Raw genomic sequence first — 18209 nt, forward strand, 5'->3', positions numbered from 1 at the left:
TTTCTTCTTGGAGATAGCAGTAAACCTGCTGTGCTTGCACTGTGATCAGACAACTTACTGTTGTGTTCTCTTTGTACAGCACCTCACATAGATGTTTATCTTAACCTGCCTGGATAATACCATGGTTTATTCACTAACACTCACCTCCTACTCTTCTTATTGCTCCAGATGAAGAACACACTACAGAGCATACTCCAAACCATCACGTGCCACAACCACCTCAAGCTGTGTTTCCAGCGTGCATCTGTGCAGCAGTGCTCCCCATTGTCCATTTGATGGAAGATGGAGAAGTCCGGGAGGATGGAGTAGCTGGTACTCACGTAGATTACGCTTCACGGGATTCTTGCTCGAGAGTGGCAGAACCTGCCAGCACTTTCAGCAACGGCTTACATTTGTTGGGTGCTGTAACTAAAGTGGAAAAGAGCTGTAACACAACCTTGTATTTGCTCACATTCCATGTTCCCTAGAAGAAGCATAGGCTAGATGTTATGAGTATATATGTTTGTTAAAAAGCTTACATATATCCATTAAATCTTCACAAACTATTGGAAAGCAGATTCACAACAGAAATGTGACTTTGTAGGGGTTTTCCTTTTTTTTTTTTTCCAGTTTGGTTTTGAGAGCTTTTGCTCTTTTGAGGCCCTAAAAAAGCCCCCAGTTCAAGAAAGGTGTTGAGAAGCTAGGAAGGGTCTAGTGGGGGGATACCAGGATGGTAAGAGGCCTAAAAGAGGTGTTCTGTGAGAAGTGATTGCAGAAGCTGGGCTTGTTTGTGTGATGAAAAGGAAACAAAGAGATAGAGGAACTCTAAGAGGTTGCAACTTGAGGGGATTAAAGATTTCTTTGGTTAGAAATTGGGAAGGAACTTCATAACCAGGAGCATGGTGCGATCTCCATGGATTCCCCCATCCACAGCGGTTATCAAGTCTTGGCTAGTCAAAGCCATGGTTGACATAATCTGGTGTTGGTGACAGTCCTGCTCCAAGCAGGGCTTGGACTAGAGGCCTCCAGAGGTCTGTTCCCACTGACATTGCTTCGATCCTATGACAAATGGAAAGTCACCTATACACAGATTGAACATTCTGTTTCTGGCCTGTGATGCATTTGTAAAGTAATAACATATGTTTTTTCTGTACTTGTTTTTCTAAAATGTTTGCAGCTGGTGGACCGCTGCTCTTCCTTCCTTTCTCATCACTCATCATATCAGCTGACTGCACATTTAACTTTCTGTTACATTTTCTATTCAGTCTTGGGTGGGTGTAGTCAACCACCTAAATAACATGTGTGTCATTTTGTGATCAGGGACTGAGTACTGGAAAAAAAAAATTATTAATTCTCTGTTGTTGTTAATCTTCACAGGATTGCGATTAATTACACTTTGGGGAGTTGAGCACCAACACAATTCCCTGCTGACTATCTAATACTGTTCACCAAGAACAGATAAAATCACTTGATTTTATCAAGTGATTTTAATCATGGTGATTTTATCAAGTGGTTTAATCATGGTGGTTTTAATCATGGTGGTTTTATCAAGTGATTTTAATCATGGTGATTTTAATCACCATGAGATTAAAGTATATGAATTTATGGGTTTTAATTGCCAGGTTTGTCCATCTGGAGTTGTGAATTCAAATAGTTAGGTATTATTCCTGTGACTACAGTGGTGGAGTGCTTCCTGCCGTATCACCAGTAGGGAGGTTCAAGTACCAGACCTATCATTATTGCTTGAGGTGACTGCACTGATGACCAGGAATCCTGGTGCCTCCCAGAGACTCCTCTGTGTTTTAGTGCAAAAATTACAAAGGTGGTAGAAGGTTGGGAATTGTTGCGTCTAAGCGTACCAGTTCAAGGCTTTTCCAAGGGAGATGGTTTTGACTGTTCTCTTTCTCTCTGACAGTAAGCGCTGTTGCTCAGCAAGTCCTGTGGAACTGCTTAATTGAAGACCCCTCGACGGTTTTGCGCCATTTCCTTGAGAAGCTCACTATTAGCAACCGGCAGGTAAACCCTTCCTCTCCCCAGTGGGCGTGTGTATTGCTGAGGGCAGGGGGGCACAGCTGCAAGCAGAACCACTCGGTGGGCATCGCTGGAGAAGAACGTCTGCTGCTATAACGTAGCTCAAAGACTTTTAGGCCATATCATCCATTGGCTTTAATTTCTGTTCACTGATGTAAATGGGACACAGCTGATTTACCACCAGCAAGGATCTGACTTGCTCTAAGCCCAGCTTTGAACAGCGGCTCAGTGAAGCACAACCCTTTCTAACACAGGCGATATTGCCTCACCCGTGCCACTGTTCAGCTTCCTCTGAAAGGCGGGGGGTGGCCTTGTCTCTCCCTGGCTTATTAGACCATTTTCTAGTGCCATGGCTAAGCTGTATGGAAGAAAGGCATACCAGTTCTGACTGGATGAAAGGCAGTGAGACTCTCCATCCCGCTTCCTCAACTGCCACTCGGCATACAATATCAATGAGGGAGGTTTAGATTAGATATCAGGAAGAAATTCTTCACAGAGACGGTGGTGAGGCACTGGGACAGGGTGCCCAGAGAAGCTGTGGATGCCCCATCCCTGGAAGTTTCCAAGGCCAGGCTGGATGAGGCTTGGAGCAACCTGGTCTAGTGCAAGGTGTCCCTGCCCATGGCAGGGGGGTTGGAACTAGATGATCTTTAAGGTCCCTTCCAACCCAAACCATTCTGTGATTCTATGATTCTATGAATAATACCACTGTTCTCGTCGATTGAGTTTAGGCAAACTAGATGCCACGGATCATTAAGGTAGTCATTGTTGTGATTATCACAGGAAGAAGAGTACAGAATGAGGATGCTACACTCAGTACCAAGTGCAATAGGAGAAGTTGGCCTCTCTCAAATAAAAAAGACAGACATTGACCTGGGTGCTGTGTCCTGGGCCTTATTTTGGGAAACGCGGGAGCAGTCACAAGTGCATAGTTCTACTTCATGCACCAAGAGACACAGCTGAACTAGAGAATATGGAAAAATGGGACGAAATAAAACCAGGGAGGATGAAAGGGAGATACCCATTCTCCATTCTGTCAGGGAAAGACAAACCATTTTCTTTTCTTCCAGGATGAGCTGATGTATATGTTAAGGAAGCTTTTGTTGAACATTGGAGACTTCCCTGCCCAGACATCTCATATCCTCTTTAACTACTTGGTAAGTATCTTGTGAGTCCACTGTGCTGCCCACAATCTCACCTCTGCCTGTATGTGTCCCAAGAAGTTAATGTCACAATCTGCAAGGACATAAATGCTCTTAACTTTTCCATTATAGCTCATATCTGCTCTGGCTGTGGGTGCAAGTCACCAGGCTTAAACCAGCTTTTCATTCCTTCTAGGAAGAGAAAAAGAAACCTTTAACTTTTAATTAAACCCTTAAGCAACCTGTCATGGATTTCTGAACTGAACCACAGACAGTTAGTTGTAGACCAATAGAAGGATCCCACCGCCAGAAACCTTTAATTCTTTTACTTCATTTTGATTCGGAAAGTGCTTTGCTTTTGGGAACTCCTATTGGAGCAAATCTAGTGGCTTCTTTCTAGACTGCGGAAAACGCATTTGCTGCATTTTTTTCAGTTGGAAGATGAAAAAACAGTCAAGATCTATGCTACTCAGGACCCCTCTTGTTTGTGAGTTGTCTACATATAAACTTTCAGGATGCAAGTTTAATGAGTTTATCCCTCTGAGTGAAGTAGAATAATATTCTTGTTCTGTGTTTATACATACAGAGTTATACTGTGCAGAGTATAACTCTGCACAGCGTGCGTATAACCTGAGATTCCTCTTATTTATTGGCTGCAGGTAGGACTGATCATGTATTTTGTACGCACTCCATGTGAATGGGGCATGGATGCCATTTCTGCCACACTTACCTTCCTTTGGGAAGTGGTGGGTTATGTAGAAGGACTGTTCTTCAAGGATCTCAAACAGACTATGAAGAAGGAGCAATGTGAAGTGAAGCTGCTGGTGACTGCCTCAATGCCAGGTATGAGAAATGAGTCTTTAAATATCCTTCACTTCCAAGTTCATCACCCGCTCTACCAAAAAGGAGATCCATCAGAACTGGATCAGAAAAAGACCTGCTACAAATGGCTGCATATTCTAAGTCAGTTTTTCTTGAGCTGAGCATTCAGTCAGTAAACTCCACCTCTAATTCCCTGAGATTCTGAACGCCACCTTAAGAGCTCTTAAGATTCACAGAAAGTGAATTAGAACGGTCTTTTCAACCCAGAGCTTTGTGCCAGCTGGGCTGTGAAAGGCTAGCAGGATGCTCATTGTAAGACTATCATTCAGACTCAGTTTGATTTGATGCAACCTCCTGTTTAAGTCTTGAGAGAGCCCAAGAGGAGCTTGCTGTGAGCCTAGATCTTCACAAGTCAGGCAAAAGGTATCGTGCTGTAAAACAGATTTGACCTCTTAGGCTTGTTCCTTCCTCAGAACTGATGGTTGCTGCTAAAGGCAGCTCGGTCCTTTAGGAACAGATCGATTTCTGATTAACTGTAGAAGTGTGCGACTGCGCTCACACTGCATAACGGATTCCAGACAGGACAGGCATTGTCTGTGCGCCCAGGAATGACTTCACTCCAGGGGCAGCCTTTTGAAATTGAGTTAATTAAAGAGGCCAGGGAAAATGCAACGGCTTTTCTTCCTTTAGGCACGAAGACCCTCGTCGTGCATGGACAGAATGAGTGTGACATCCCAACTCAGTTACCAGTCCATGAGGACACACAGTTTGAGGCTCTGCTGAAGGTAGGAGTGAGTTTTTGAACCAGGCAAACTGCTTAATAGTGTATTTACCTGCCATACCTGTATGCCAGCAAGACATTCTGCCTGATCACCCTGTCTCAGAGAGGGAGAGAGACCTTTTGCTGTAACAGCCATTTCTGTCTCCATACAAAGAGAGCTTGGTTGCAAGAAACAGGATCCCATATTAAAGATAATAGAAATGCCCTGGCCTCACAGACAGCCAAAACCCCACAAATGCAGCTACATTTGAAGACAGTACAGTTTGTTGGGTATTTGTTGTACGTGGTCCGTTGGATAAATATATAAATCATTTAAATGTTCGGTTTTATCAACACTAAGCAGAATGATGGTTCAGTAGCCACGATGATACCTTGAGTTCTGGGAGATGTGAGGCCAGTACCCTCTTCTGCCAAAAATTTCTTGGATTACCTGAAGTGAGCCACACAGGAAACAGATTTGTAAAAGCCTTGTCTGTCCAACTGTGTTAAATTTTAATGGGAATCACACACCTCAGTGCTTTGAAGGATCTGAACTTCAGTGTCTCTGTATATCACCTATCACTAAAGCTTGATAAATACATAGCATGGAGATGGAAGCTGCAATACCCAGGTGCCTCATTTAGCCTGACAAATATGGGCGATACGAAGACATCGAAATAAGTAACATCAGTCTTCAGGACAGTGATATCAGCATGCCTTGATTATCACAAACATACGTACTTTATCATTTAAAAAAGAAAGCAAGAATTAAGGCCAGAAGAGTATAACGACCTGACTGAAGCATGCAGTTTTGTGCCTTTTATACATTATTACCTAAATATTCTTTTTTTGAATGTTGTGGTCTTTGTACAAAGACAGCTAATAAGTAACAGGTTGTTTTTCTTTCTTTCTCTTCAGGAGTGTTTAGAGTTTTTTAACATACCTGAAACACAGTCTTCTCATTACTTTTTAATGGATAAGCGGTGGAATCTTATTCATTACAACAAGGTAAGGCAAAGGTCAGGTCCAGATGACTCTGTTCTTTCCATGTCATCCCTTTTTAAACATTGGGGTTATCTAAAGGAGAACAAGCAGCCCATAAACAGACAGAATTCTGTCCTGTAGGCACCTGTCCTGTGGGTGTTTAGTTGTATGTGGTTAAAGATGGAAGTCTGATGGAAGAGAGAAGAAGCAGAAGTGGAGTCCCTTGGTCTTAAGTCTTAACATCTTGCTTTCTTAGAAAAGAGCAAATTTCTCTTCTGTTTATGCTCTTCTGTGATGCTGGACACTGGCTGAAAGCTCCTACCCAAAAGCTTCAGAAAGAGCTAAGGGTCTTTTTATTCAGTTCTGTTGAGTGATGCTGTTACACTTGTTTAAAATACATGTGCTTCCTTTCCTGGCAGACCTATGTCCGTGACATTTATCCCTTCCGGAGGTCAGTCTCTCCCCAGCTCAACCTGGTGCAGATGCATCCAGAAAAAGGTCAAGAGCTCATTCAGAAGCAGGTATCTTACTGTTACCAAACACCTCTGCCCAGAAACAAACACTGTAAATAAACCTTTGTTTTTCCTTTAAGGGCTTTCACTCATTCTGCAGGCAGATAGAGAGCTTTGCTGGAGAAGTATGGAATGAAATCTGCCCTGTTGCCATTGGATGGGTGTATGGTATTTTAAGAAGAGTCAAAGTGTGAATTCTTTCCCACTCTCTCCAGCCAGCTTATTTTGGGTGGATTATTTTTCATTCTCCTACACTCGTCCAGGAAAGCTTCAGTGGCCTTAGCTTCAAAAGTTGTTTATTTCTTTCTTTACCATGACCTCTGGCTCTTTAGGAGCCCATTGAATTTTATTCTCAAGTCTGTCTGGCTGTGGAGCAGGAATTCTCTGTTCTACATTCCTCTCTGTCCTTTCACTGTGACCTGTCTCTCCTTGTCCTGCCCTCAGGTGCTAGAGGCACAGCAGTACGGATTGTTTCACTGGGGGAATATTTACCCTTGGAAGAGTGCTGTCCTCCCTGTCTTCCAGCTTCATGACCTGATAATCTGTCCAATCCCGCTAATGCTCTGCAGAGCTCCCAGGAGCTCTCCCTTGGGAACTAAGCTCTAAAAAAAAAAAAGCTATAAAGCTGCTTAGAAGGGGCTAGCAGCTAAAATGGTGTGGAGTATAGTTAATGCTCTCTCGTGTGTGTTCAGTACAGACTAGGGAAATGCTCCATGTGCTGCATCTGTCAGTAGAAAGTCTATAAAATTCAGAAATCATTGGGATCATTTTGATTGATTCTCTGGCAGAAATCATTCTCCCTGTAGTTCTAGAAGTGTCCCACATCTCAAAGAAATGAGTTTGATCGGCCCTACATGACTCCAAAAGATTAAAATGGCCCATCCAGTTTTGTCAGGGTGTTATTCGACATTCCACATTTTTCTATTTAGAGTACTTGGAAGCCAAAATATTTCTAAGGTAAAACTTAAATCAAGCATCTATCAGCCTCTCTGTAGTCATGCTAGAAGGTGCTGGACATCATCCAGCTTCAGCAAAGAAAATAGCACTGTAGAGTCTACCCACAGAGCAGCAAGCCATGGAAAAGTACTTTCTTCACTGTTGATTGATTAAGCACCCAGTTCTAAGCCGAGTGCACTTCAGAGCAAGGTCATAGCAACTGCAGGACACGGGAAGCTGAGTTGTCACATGTTACGCCACATGCTTCATGTTTTGCCTTCAATCCCAGTAGCTAAGAACTGTCTCAAAATTGCTTCCGAAGACAGTTGCTTCTACTACTGAGCATCACTCTGCCTTATAGCTACTTTTAGCATCAAAATAAAATAGCTAGCCTGACTACTCCTACCCATCAGAAGTTCAAAGGAGGCTGGTAGAACGAAACTCCGTTGCCCAGTTGGTGTAGACCAGAAGCAACAATCTGAATTCATTTACTTGTTTACAGTAACTCAGAACATGGTCTGCTTTGTTTTATTGACTACCTTTTATTTTCGTACATTTTCTATGGCCAGACATGAGCCAGCCTCAACCCAGAAAGCAGATAACTATTCCAACCTCACACTGGCTATAGTCTAAGACCTTTCAGAGAGCAACTGCAACTGTATAGGTTTCAGTTTGGAGTTGGTTTGCTTCTGACCACCTTGGGGCTTGCACTGGCAAAGTTTACGTTAATCTACAAAAGACAGCATGGCACAGTTGCGGAGTGTTTATCAACCACTCAGAGTCCTCCACCAGACTGCAAGTGTTGTTAAAACCTCTTTTACAAACATGATACACCTTCGGTGAGCTGGGCTGAAGAACAGTGGTCACACAAATCCTAGCAAAAGGGTGCAGCACTAGCCCTGTGAAATTCAACATGTTCCTGCGGGCCTTGAGTGCAGCATCCCTCCAGCACAGAAAGCCATGGAAGCTAACAAAGAAAAGTGCATATCTGTTGTAAGGGACTTTTTGATCAGACTGATCCTGATCCTTGTCTCTTTTGCTCTCAGGTGTTCACCCGGAAGCTAGAAGAGGTGGGGCGGGTGTTGTTCCTCATATCGCTGACCCAGAAAATCCCAACTGCCCACAAGCAGTCCCACGTATCTATGCTCCAGGAGGACCTTCTCCGCTTGCCTTCATTTCCCCGAAGTGCCATTGATGCTGAGTTCTCACTCTTCAGTGATCCCCAAGGTATGGCCTGTCCATAGCTTTCTCAGGTGGTTGTACAGGGACCAGCAGGTTTCTCTGAGTTGCTTCGTTTGCCTTCAAAACCTACAGACTTGTAGCACTGCTGAAAGCTGACAAACCTTTTCCTAGGGAAAACGATACATGGCTGTTGGTTTGCATCACAAGAGCAGAAAGGGCTTTGCTGTTAGAGGTCTCCAGAGAGACCTACCCAAATGAGAATAAGTTGTGATTATATATTGAAATTATGCATGAAACTATAGCTGGAACACGGTGTCCAGTAGCATAACTGCACCTGAAAAGGGTTGCTGAGTCCTTTGCCACCAGTTCTGAGGAAGCAATGGACTTTCAGTGCAGACTGGGCAAATTCTGCAGCAGGGATATAGAAACGGCCCTCTGGTTAGAAACTTTGCTCTCCAAGTCAAGTCGGCTTTCCAGCTTAACCCAGGGTTTCAACAGGCCACGGTTGCAGGATGGGAAGCATTGGCAAGTTCTGTAACAGGCCCTAAAGGCACTTGCTTTCAGAAGCATTTTTATTGTAACTCTGCATCAACGTCCCATAATGTGTGGGACACCTGAAGGATAAAAATTCAGCATAAATCTACATGGCCATTCAGGTATTGTGGGGCAAATGATGCATGTACAAGCTCAGATCTGTTTTAGCATTTTAAGAGGAGTGAGGAGCAGATTTAAGGATCTGTGTGTTGTTCATCATTCTTCCTCTTTGTGTGTGTTGCTTTAAGTCAAGATTTGTGCAAGCCTTCCAGAAGCACAGGATGGGTGAAATTGTTTTTAAAAGGGAGAACAATGGTCAATTCCATGGGATAGATCTTTGGAGAGGCCTTTGGTCTCTGGGAATGTTGGGAGGCTGGCTGTGGTGGATGGAGATGATTGCTGTTGCCCCCTCTCCCCGGCAGCTGGAAAAGAGCTCTTTGGTCTGGACACTCTTCAGAAAAGCTTGTGGATTAAGCTGCTGGAGGAGATGTTCCTTGGCATGCCCAGCGAGTTCCCCTGGGGGGATGAGATCATGCTGTTCTTGAACGTCTTCAACGGTGCCCTGATCCTGCACCCTGAGGACAGTGCCTTGCTGAGGCAGTACGCTGCCACGGTCATCAACACAGCTGTGCACTTCAACCACCTCTTCTCCCTCAGCGGGTACCAGTGGGTCCTCCCCAGCATGTTGCAGGTGAGCCTTCCCCAGAAACAAGCCAAGGGATGACTTCAGAGCAAACACCTTGTTATAAAACTGACTGGTAACGGGGAGACTTTAAACTGCCGAGTCCTGGTGAGTACACAGATTTGTGGGGCCACAGGAAGACAAACAACAGATCAGGTTGGGACAGCCCAAATCAGCATTCCTGAGACTGCATTCTCTTTTCTTCTTCAGTCAATGACTACATTTTCTTTTCTTCTTTTTGTTATATAAATGAATGTCTGTTTCCCTTACTGTGTACTTCCACACAAAAATGTGAAATTTCTGGAAAATTTTTGGACTTTTGGTCTCCCTCAGTGTTTTTATCCTCCAAGGGTGGCTGAAATTTAGGGAATAGAATCATAGAAGTGTAGAATCATGCAATGGTTTGGGTTGGAAGGGACCTTAAAGACCATCCAGTTCCAACCCCCCTGCCATGGGCAGGGACACCTTCCACTAGACCAGGTTGCTCCAAGCTTCATCCAGCCTGGCCTTGGACACTTCCAGGGATGGGGCATCCACAGCTTCCCTGGGCAACCTGTCCCAGTGCCTCCCCACCCTCTCCAGGGAAAAGATTTAGATTTGCTACTTGCTGATTGAAACTAGGATAGTATGATAATTATATTGCCTGCAGTTTAAACAGCAACAGAAAATAACACGTGATGTTTATGAAAAACTGTATGTTGTCTTTTCATGTGAGTGATGACAAGTATTGGAAGTATTAGAGGCAGAGTTTGTCTTCACTTTGAGGTGTACAAGCATGCCTTTTTCCATGTTGGCATTTGGGAAAAATCAGACACTGAAAATAAAAAATCCCCAATATAGTTCTTTTACAGACGCAAAGATTATTTCTGTAGGGCTCAAAGACAGTATCTAAATAGAGATTTAGCACTATAATGCAAATACAGAAAAAAACTATTGTTTCTGTAAAAGAAGCAGTGACCACAACATCCTTATGTACGTTCATTTTTAACATAGTTAACAGAGTACAATAATTAGGACTGTTGATTAATTTAGCTATCTAAACATACTCTTTAGTAACTGGAAGCTGCAATATCATGCCTTACATGGTTAGATGAGTGTGTATGGGATCCAGATCTGCAGTGCATGGGTTTATTCATTAGAACAAAGACCCTTTGAAACAAACTCACTTAATACCTTAATTTGAAGTACGTGGCAGTAACCATTCAGTCTTGGGAAGGACTCTGCCTTCATTTTCACTTTTAATACCGAGAGGAATTAGTTTTGTAATTCTTTCCTCCTCCCTCCAACCACCCCTTATGGATTATTGCCAACTACTGAATTAATAAAATACCACTCGTGGGAGGCAAAAAAAGCAATTCCAAAAGAAAACCCATATGTTGCTGAGCTTGTGGGTTTTTGCAAACCCTCACATCCCTGTTCCAGGCACCTAAGATCAGCCGGTTTCTTTGTGGTCATCACAAACAAATCCTTCTAACACTTCAGGGATTGAACCAGCCATTAACAGCCTAATTCCTGATGCCTACATGCACATACCCCTGAGGGGCTATCTTTGTTGCAGGGTTTTCCGCTTTCCTCAGTGAAATGCATGTATGGCTAATTCTTTCCCTTTTCTCAAGTAAATGAGATATTACAAGTGTAACAGGCCACGGTGGTTGACTGCCCTTGGAAGCAAGCTAGATGCTGCTGATTGTTGTAAAGACATCCTCACCTCTTCAGCCTGCCAGGCTGCTGAGGAAAGTAGCTGATTCAGTAGCATTTCTGCAGAACACAATATTGGAGTTGTTGCAGATTTGAAGCTAAACATAAATCACCAGAGTCCTTCTGTTGAAGGATAAAAAAGAAAACGATCTTACATGTCATTCTGGGGTGTCTGTACAGATTTCTGTCTGTGAAAGAAACATGGCATAATTCTGCTGCTCCAATCAGCAGCACTCCTGGCTTGAAGTGTGGGCTCTGCCCAGCTGTGGGCACTGCACAAAAAACATCAGTTGACTGAAGAGACTGCACACAGATGTACATCTAGAAAACATGTCAAATGAGAAAGGACTGCGAGAGACAGGATTTGCTTAACTGGAAAAGATGAAGATTGAGAAAGAAAGCACTAAATGGCTTCAAAGAAGTCTAGTGCTTCTAGGAAGGAAGGGGGAGGAATTTACCTCTGAGATGTAGAACAAAAAATAACGGACTCATAGAATCACAGACTGGTTTGGGTTGGAAGGGACCTTAAAGACCATCTAGTCCCAACCCCCTGCCATGGGCAGGGACACCTTCCACTAGACCAGGTTGCTCCAAGCCTCATCCAGCCTGGCCTTGGACACGTCCAGGGATGGGGCATCCACAGCTTCTCTGGGCAACCTGTCCCAGTGCCTCACCACCCTCTCCAGGAAGAAAGTCTCCATCCTTAAAAAAGTTAGGCATACATATCAGGAATGTCAAAGCTGTAGTTGATTCAGCCTGTGACTTAGGAGATGAAGAGCCCTTTCACTGGAGTTGTACTTTCATGCCCTTTTTCATTTGCTTAGGTGTACGCTGACTATGAAAGCAACCCACAGTTACGCCAGGCGATTGAGTTTGCGTGCCGCCAGTTCTACGTTCTGCATCGCAAGCCCTTTATTCTGCAGCTGTTTGCAAGCGTGGCCCCTCTCCTGGAGTTCCCTGTGAGTAACCACCATTCCCTGGTCTCAGAGTGGGGAAGCCCCTGCATGCAGCCAGCCCCCAGCAGAGCTCACAGAGGAAGCAGCAGGAGCAGCGGCACAGTTCGCTCTGAACATGTGCTTACTGCACTTGGTGCTGCACAGGACCAGTTCCTGAACTTATTTCTGCATGCTTCTGCTCATCAGGATGGAGCAGGTTGCTGAGATAATGGGCCACTGGTATCCAGGGCAGTAAATGTGGTTTCTGTGTATGAGTAGGTTGTAAAAGGACAATAGTGATATGTAACTCTTGAAATGCAAATTCTTTCTTGGAATCCAGCAATAGGAACTAAAAGCTTAATGCCAAGTTTTAGTACATGTGAACCATAAGACTGGATTAGGCATGTTTTGAAATATTCACTAATTACTTTTTAATATTTCAGTGGCTTAAAACAAGTTATGAGAAATTTAATTTGAAGTGGGACTGCCAAATCTGACTGCACTTACCCTGTAAGTGCTCACACCTTTCTCCTCCACCGGGCAGCAAAGATCTGCTCTTTCTGGGAAGTAAAACTGTGTGCAGTTTTCAGATCATGCTCCCACGGTAGCATCGATCTGTTGAGTCAGGCAAGGCTTATTTTTTGATAGCAGTAAGCTCTTGAACTCCATGTGGGCCCTTTATCAAAAATAAAAGGTTGCCCACACCTCCAGATAAAGGTTTCTGGAATGCACATAGGGCCCCCCCAAAAATCAACCACGACTGTCTGTTGAAACAGGATGCTACAAACAACGGAACCAGCAAAGGAGTGTCAGCTCAGTGCCTGTTTGACCTGCTGCAGTCTTTAGAGGGAGATACGCCAGACATTTTGGACATCTTGGAGCTGGTGAAAGCAGAAAAGCCTCTCAAGTCATTAGGTAATAGCAAAGCACCCTTTATTCAGCAGTTCAGTAATTGCTGTTTATTGATCTAACGTGCCTTTGATGCAGAATGATTTGTTCAGGGCCCTTCTCCCAGAATGCAGTCATATCAGTTTCTTACCTCATGAGGCTTCTAAAGTCGGCTTTATCACCACCAGCCTGTTGATATTTTCTGCAGGAGGGGAGTTATCCATTTATTTTATTCTAAAGCCATTGAGCCTGCTAGTCTGAGACTAGCCCCTGGCATTTTGAATTTTATCATGTGTCGGTGAAGAATAAAGATGCCTAATAAACTGTCCCATGCTGACAAGATCAGTGTCATCCTTTCCTCTGCTCCATGTGGGCAAGGAACAAAAGCATTCTCTCCTGTGGGCAGGCTGTGACTAGTAAATGATGGATGCCATTCAGACATTCAGCAGTGCCAAGTTCCAGAGGGGGAGCTGATTTATCACAAAGCAGGATATATACGGCCGTCTGATTTATCCAGGACACTGTGCCCCTTGATAGTTATCCATGCAATGCAGCATTTAAGAATCTGGCTGCTTTGTGATTTGCAGGGAAGTAATTTTTGCTGATTTTTGTAAGAACCTTCAGCTTATTTTCTGAATTTGAACTTCCCTTAAATAATACTGATTTTGATGAACTGGGAAGCCTGTCTAGCCTTAGAGGTAAAACTTTGTTATATACTGGGATTTCATGATGTTGCGTAATTTACAATATAAAATGGTACAGAAACAGAAGGTATTTCTTCCTCTTTGTGGATTGCAGTAAACATTTCTAGAAAAGCTTTGGCTTTTCTGTGGTGGGTTATTTAAAGGCATCTCTGAATATTCCCAAGTGTGTGCTGATGATGAGACTGTAGAGGAGTATGTTGTGTGCCTGGTATTTTCCAGAATTATCTAAAACTCTGACTTCCAAGTTCCCTTGTTCAAAGTGATTTACACACTTTGGGACTTGAACTCTGACGTGGGCTCCCGTTTACCAAAGTCACTTCTGAAAACGGGACTAGAGTTGTATTACAAATGTCATTCTTTGGATACTTCAGTCTCTCAGTGCCTGACACTAATTATCCCCAAGGTCATATTTGCTGTATGGGACTTAAATGTTCCTGCAAACTTTTTCTCAGCTCACTAGCAAGCAGACACATTTGTGCTGGTGCCCATGTGGCCACCAGTATTGAGGGGCCTTGATTTTTACAAGTAAAACTATCTTCTGGCATCACTGGTGTATTGGCGTCAGTTTTAGTGCAGTGGAAACATCTAGGAAAAAGCAGAGGGAGAATAAAAATTGTTATTAAGTTGATAGGTGTCCTTGCCATGTAAAAGCATAAGATTTTGCTTGTGATGGGTGATGTTTGAAACGGGACTCCAGCAGCAGCTCTAGGCCTTTTGCTCGGCAGTGATGTGACCCACTGCACACTGTTTCTCACCTACTGAGTTCTTGGCTGGCAGGGTGCAAGTGGGAGTGCAACGCTTCCTTTGTATAAGCAGATTTTTGTCAAAAATCCAGAGCCTATAGGGAGTTTTTAACAATTAAACAAGCAATTGAAAAGCGGAAAAAGGAAGGAGTGTGACAGCTCCTTTCATCTTCAGTACACTTGTGTGACAGTCTTCTCGTATTGCTTTACTCTCTCAGACTTCTGCTATGGGAATGAAGACCTGACCTTTTCGATCAGCGAAGCCATCAAGCTGTGTGTGACAGTGGTGGCCTACGCTCCTGAATCATTCAGAAGGTGCTAATCTCTTTTCTCGGTTTGTGCAGACTCAGAAAAGGCATAAAAGCTGCATATGGCTTGTGGAAGCAAGGCAGACAAGTGGAGGCAGAGATATGGAAAGGCATTCCAAGCCCGGGAGGCCAAGCCTCTGCCTGTTGATACCCTTCCAAGGGCACTGGCTCCAATTTCCAGGTGGAGTCTTTGGAAGGGAAAATGAATGTTTCCAAAGGGATGACATTCAGAAGATACCCAGAAGTCTGGGTTGGTTTTATTATTATTGTTTCATGTATCAGCTAATTTTCCTCCTGATGTCCCTGATCCACGAGTTTCTTTGGCCCAGGACTGCTTACCTAGTAAGCAGCAATGAAATCACAAAGCCAGTGAGAGAACCGTGGGTCTTCAGATAGAAACTTTAGCCTCCACGTGATGTGAGTTTCAGGATTGATAAAATAAAATAGTCTATTTGTTGGTTATTTTTCCAGCCTCCAGATGCTGATGGTCTTGGAAGCACTGGTTCCCTGTTACTTACAGAAGCTGAAACGACAAACCTCTCAGGCGGAGACCGTGACAGCAGCTCGTGAGGAGATTGCTGCTATGGCTGCCCTCGCCACATCGTTGCAGGCCCTCTTGTACAGTGTAGAAGTTCTCACCAGGTAACCCCCATGGCTCAAAGGTCTGAGCCTGCCTTTGGGTACCAGTCTGGGAAGAGGGAAATGCACAGGAGGTCGTGATACACAACGTATCTTGACTAACAGTTGAGTCCTAGACATGGTAAAATTAGTGCTGAGTTTCACCAGACCACAGGCAGAATTTCAGTGCATTTGTTAGATTTAGTCTTTCGTGTGCTATTCACCTTCCTTTTGCCAGGCCCATGACAGCCCCGCAGATGAGCCGATGTGACCAAGGCCACAAAGGGACCACAACAGCAAACCACACCATGTCAGCGGGTGTGAACACCAGGTAAGTCAGTTTTCCTGTTTTCTTTTACTTTTCCTATGGTCACATTTACCTCCACACTGGTCTGGGATTTTTTCGCACTTACAGATAGCAAAGGAGTCAGTGGCAGAGAATTTGAGAGAAAGGGAAGAATGGCTGGGAATATTTTTGTCCTTCTTAAAAAACAAACAAACAAACAAAAACCCCCAACCAAGCAACCAACCAAATAAAACTCTTCACATGGAAGAAGGCAATAAGGAAGGAGATGGCACCCGCAGACTGTAACACGGCTGTTTGGCCCTATCAGCCATTCCAATTAGGCTGCTGCAAATTAGACAAGGCCAGTGGACAATTTACTCAGTCATAGAGCAAGGGCTTAAGAAAACTTACAAAATCCACCCACGATTATTAAGGTTTTCTTTGAAGTACTGGTGACTCTTCTGGGCAGCCCTGACTTCTCCTGGCCAGGCTATGCCATACAGGGCTTAGAAGCTGAATGCTTGTGCTGACCTGGAGAGGGAATTCTCCTCTAACAAAAGCTGGAGTAGCTGTTCTGCCAGAGCAGCGTATTTCCTCTGGCTTTCTCTTTTACCTGTTAACAGCTGATAGTCTGTGCACAGCCAATGGTTGAGTACAATACCACGGGCTGTTTAGGACTGTAAATTGGGAACACCCTTCTGGCAAGACATGCATTCCAATTTATTCCCTGTCTTCTGTTTTACTGAAGGGAGCTGGAAATCGCTCTCTACGTGGATCATCAAAGGGGTATTATGTTGATTTACAGATGTGTAGGGCACGCATCGTGGTTCGTAACACCTGGAATCAGTCTTGTTCTTTAAGACCATTTCAGGCGTGGATGAAACACAGCTTTGACTTTCAATCCCGGTTCTGAGAAGCAGATAAACCCCTTCTTGCTCAGGTCTGAAGTGTTTATATGCCGTTTAGTTCCATTGCAAGATTGCAGAGACTAAGGAAAATAAGATGCAATGGAAAGTAGTGCTTTATTGTTTGTCTGCTGATATTGGAAAGCAGTTAATACGTTTCTGCTGACAGGCAGCATAGAGACTCCTGATGCTGTGTGACTCAAACATCGTGGTTTGCATTTCCAGATCTTTCTGATTATCAAACATTCAATCTCCGACCCAAAGTATTTTTTGCACTGCTCCAGGTTTCCTGCCCTTAGCTCTTCTGTTGTGCTATCGTTGCAACAGACATCTGCTAGCAACAGCAGCAGTCTCACGGTGGTAGAGCGATCACTGTTCCAGTCTCGGACGTGTTAGCCAAGTGGTGCAGGGTTTGTCAGTGTTTTCTCAAGAAGAAGTGGTGAGAGAAAATGACAGCAAATGAGGTATTCTTTCCACTAGGTGAGCTCTAGCTTCATGAAACAGTGTGAGCACTGGGGTGAAAATCAGTAAGAGAAGTTGCTTAAACCGCAGCTCTGGTTGTTAAGCCTGGATTCTTCCTTCCATGACAAGGGCAATAACTATAGCAATCTGTTGTTTACTGCCAGCTGGGAGGTAAAAGCCATTCACTGTGGTCACTACCGACCTGTAGCTGTGGTTCCAGTGATGCAAGATACCGTCCTGCCCATGGCGAGTGGGCAAGAACAGTGTCACCTTCTTCCCAACAGGCACCGTTTAGGCATTACTAAGCTGCTGTTTACAACTGCACTGTTTTGTTTTCCCAGGTACCCAGAACAGGGAGCCAAACTACACTTTATCAGGTACAGTAAAATCCTCACTGTCTTTCCTGACATGCGATGAACTGTTCTCCAGTAGTTTCCAGGTTCACTGGGTCCCACTCACAGTTGCTGCGACAGGCAGCCTTTTTTTTTTTTTCAGGGGAGGGTAGTGAAGGATATAAAACTTATTCATATAATAATTTATATAAAAATTATTCTCAACAAGACTTTGCAGGTGATGATTCCTCTCCAACTACATTTTTCATTGCAGATGCAAGGCTAAAGCATCCACTGCAAAAACAAGCAGGAAAGGTTGTTATAATCTATCTCTGCTCTTCCACGGTATATAGCACTTCCTTCTTTCCCTCATTTTATCTTCCTCCAGGGAGAACCTTCACTTACTGGAGGAGGGCCAGGGTCTGCCCCGAGAGGAGCTGGATGAACGAATTGCCAGAGAGGAGTTCAGGAGACCGCGGGAGTCATTGCTCAATATCTGCACCGAGTTTTACAAGCATTGTGGTCCAAGGCTGAAGATTCTGCAGAATCTGGCTGGCGAGCCCCGAGTGACTTCTCTGGAGCTGCTGGACGTGAAGTCCCACATGAGGTATTCCATCTGCTTTTACGTGTTCATTTAACACGTAACGTGCCTTTAACGTTTCATAAGGGCAGACAGAATCACTTTTGGGTGGCGTTGTTGCACGTTGCTGTCTGCACATGCACAGCTTGTTTTCAATGTTCCTTAGATTGTACCTGATACTGCTTG

At 44.1% G+C, this 18209-nt stretch overlaps 1 protein-coding gene across 1 annotated transcript in view; it reads left to right on the top strand.

Annotated features, from left to right (window-relative positions):
• Positions 1 to 18050, top strand: part of UNC80 (unc-80 homolog (C. elegans)) — a gene marked incomplete at both ends in the record, with an annotated part of 89852 nt that extends 71802 nt beyond the window's left edge. The window contains 16 exon segments of the mRNA XM_010155744.1: positions 169 to 312; positions 1895 to 1995; positions 3081 to 3167; positions 3812 to 3995; positions 4665 to 4759; positions 5653 to 5742; positions 6138 to 6239; positions 8213 to 8393; positions 9305 to 9573; positions 12087 to 12221; positions 12974 to 13112; positions 14751 to 14847; positions 15312 to 15482; positions 15697 to 15789; positions 17453 to 17488; positions 17832 to 18050. Coding sequence (XP_010154046.1) covers positions 169 to 312; positions 1895 to 1995; positions 3081 to 3167; positions 3812 to 3995; positions 4665 to 4759; positions 5653 to 5742; positions 6138 to 6239; positions 8213 to 8393; positions 9305 to 9573; positions 12087 to 12221; positions 12974 to 13112; positions 14751 to 14847; positions 15312 to 15482; positions 15697 to 15789; positions 17453 to 17488; positions 17832 to 18050 — 2143 coding nt within the window.
• Positions 18051 to 18209: the final 159 nt, after the last annotated feature.

The sequence above is a fragment of the Eurypyga helias genome, unplaced genomic scaffold (genome assembly GCF_000690775.1).
Source record: "Eurypyga helias isolate BGI_N326 unplaced genomic scaffold, ASM69077v1 scaffold16967, whole genome shotgun sequence".
Classification (NCBI taxonomy): Eukaryota; Metazoa; Chordata; class Aves; order Eurypygiformes; family Eurypygidae; genus Eurypyga; species Eurypyga helias.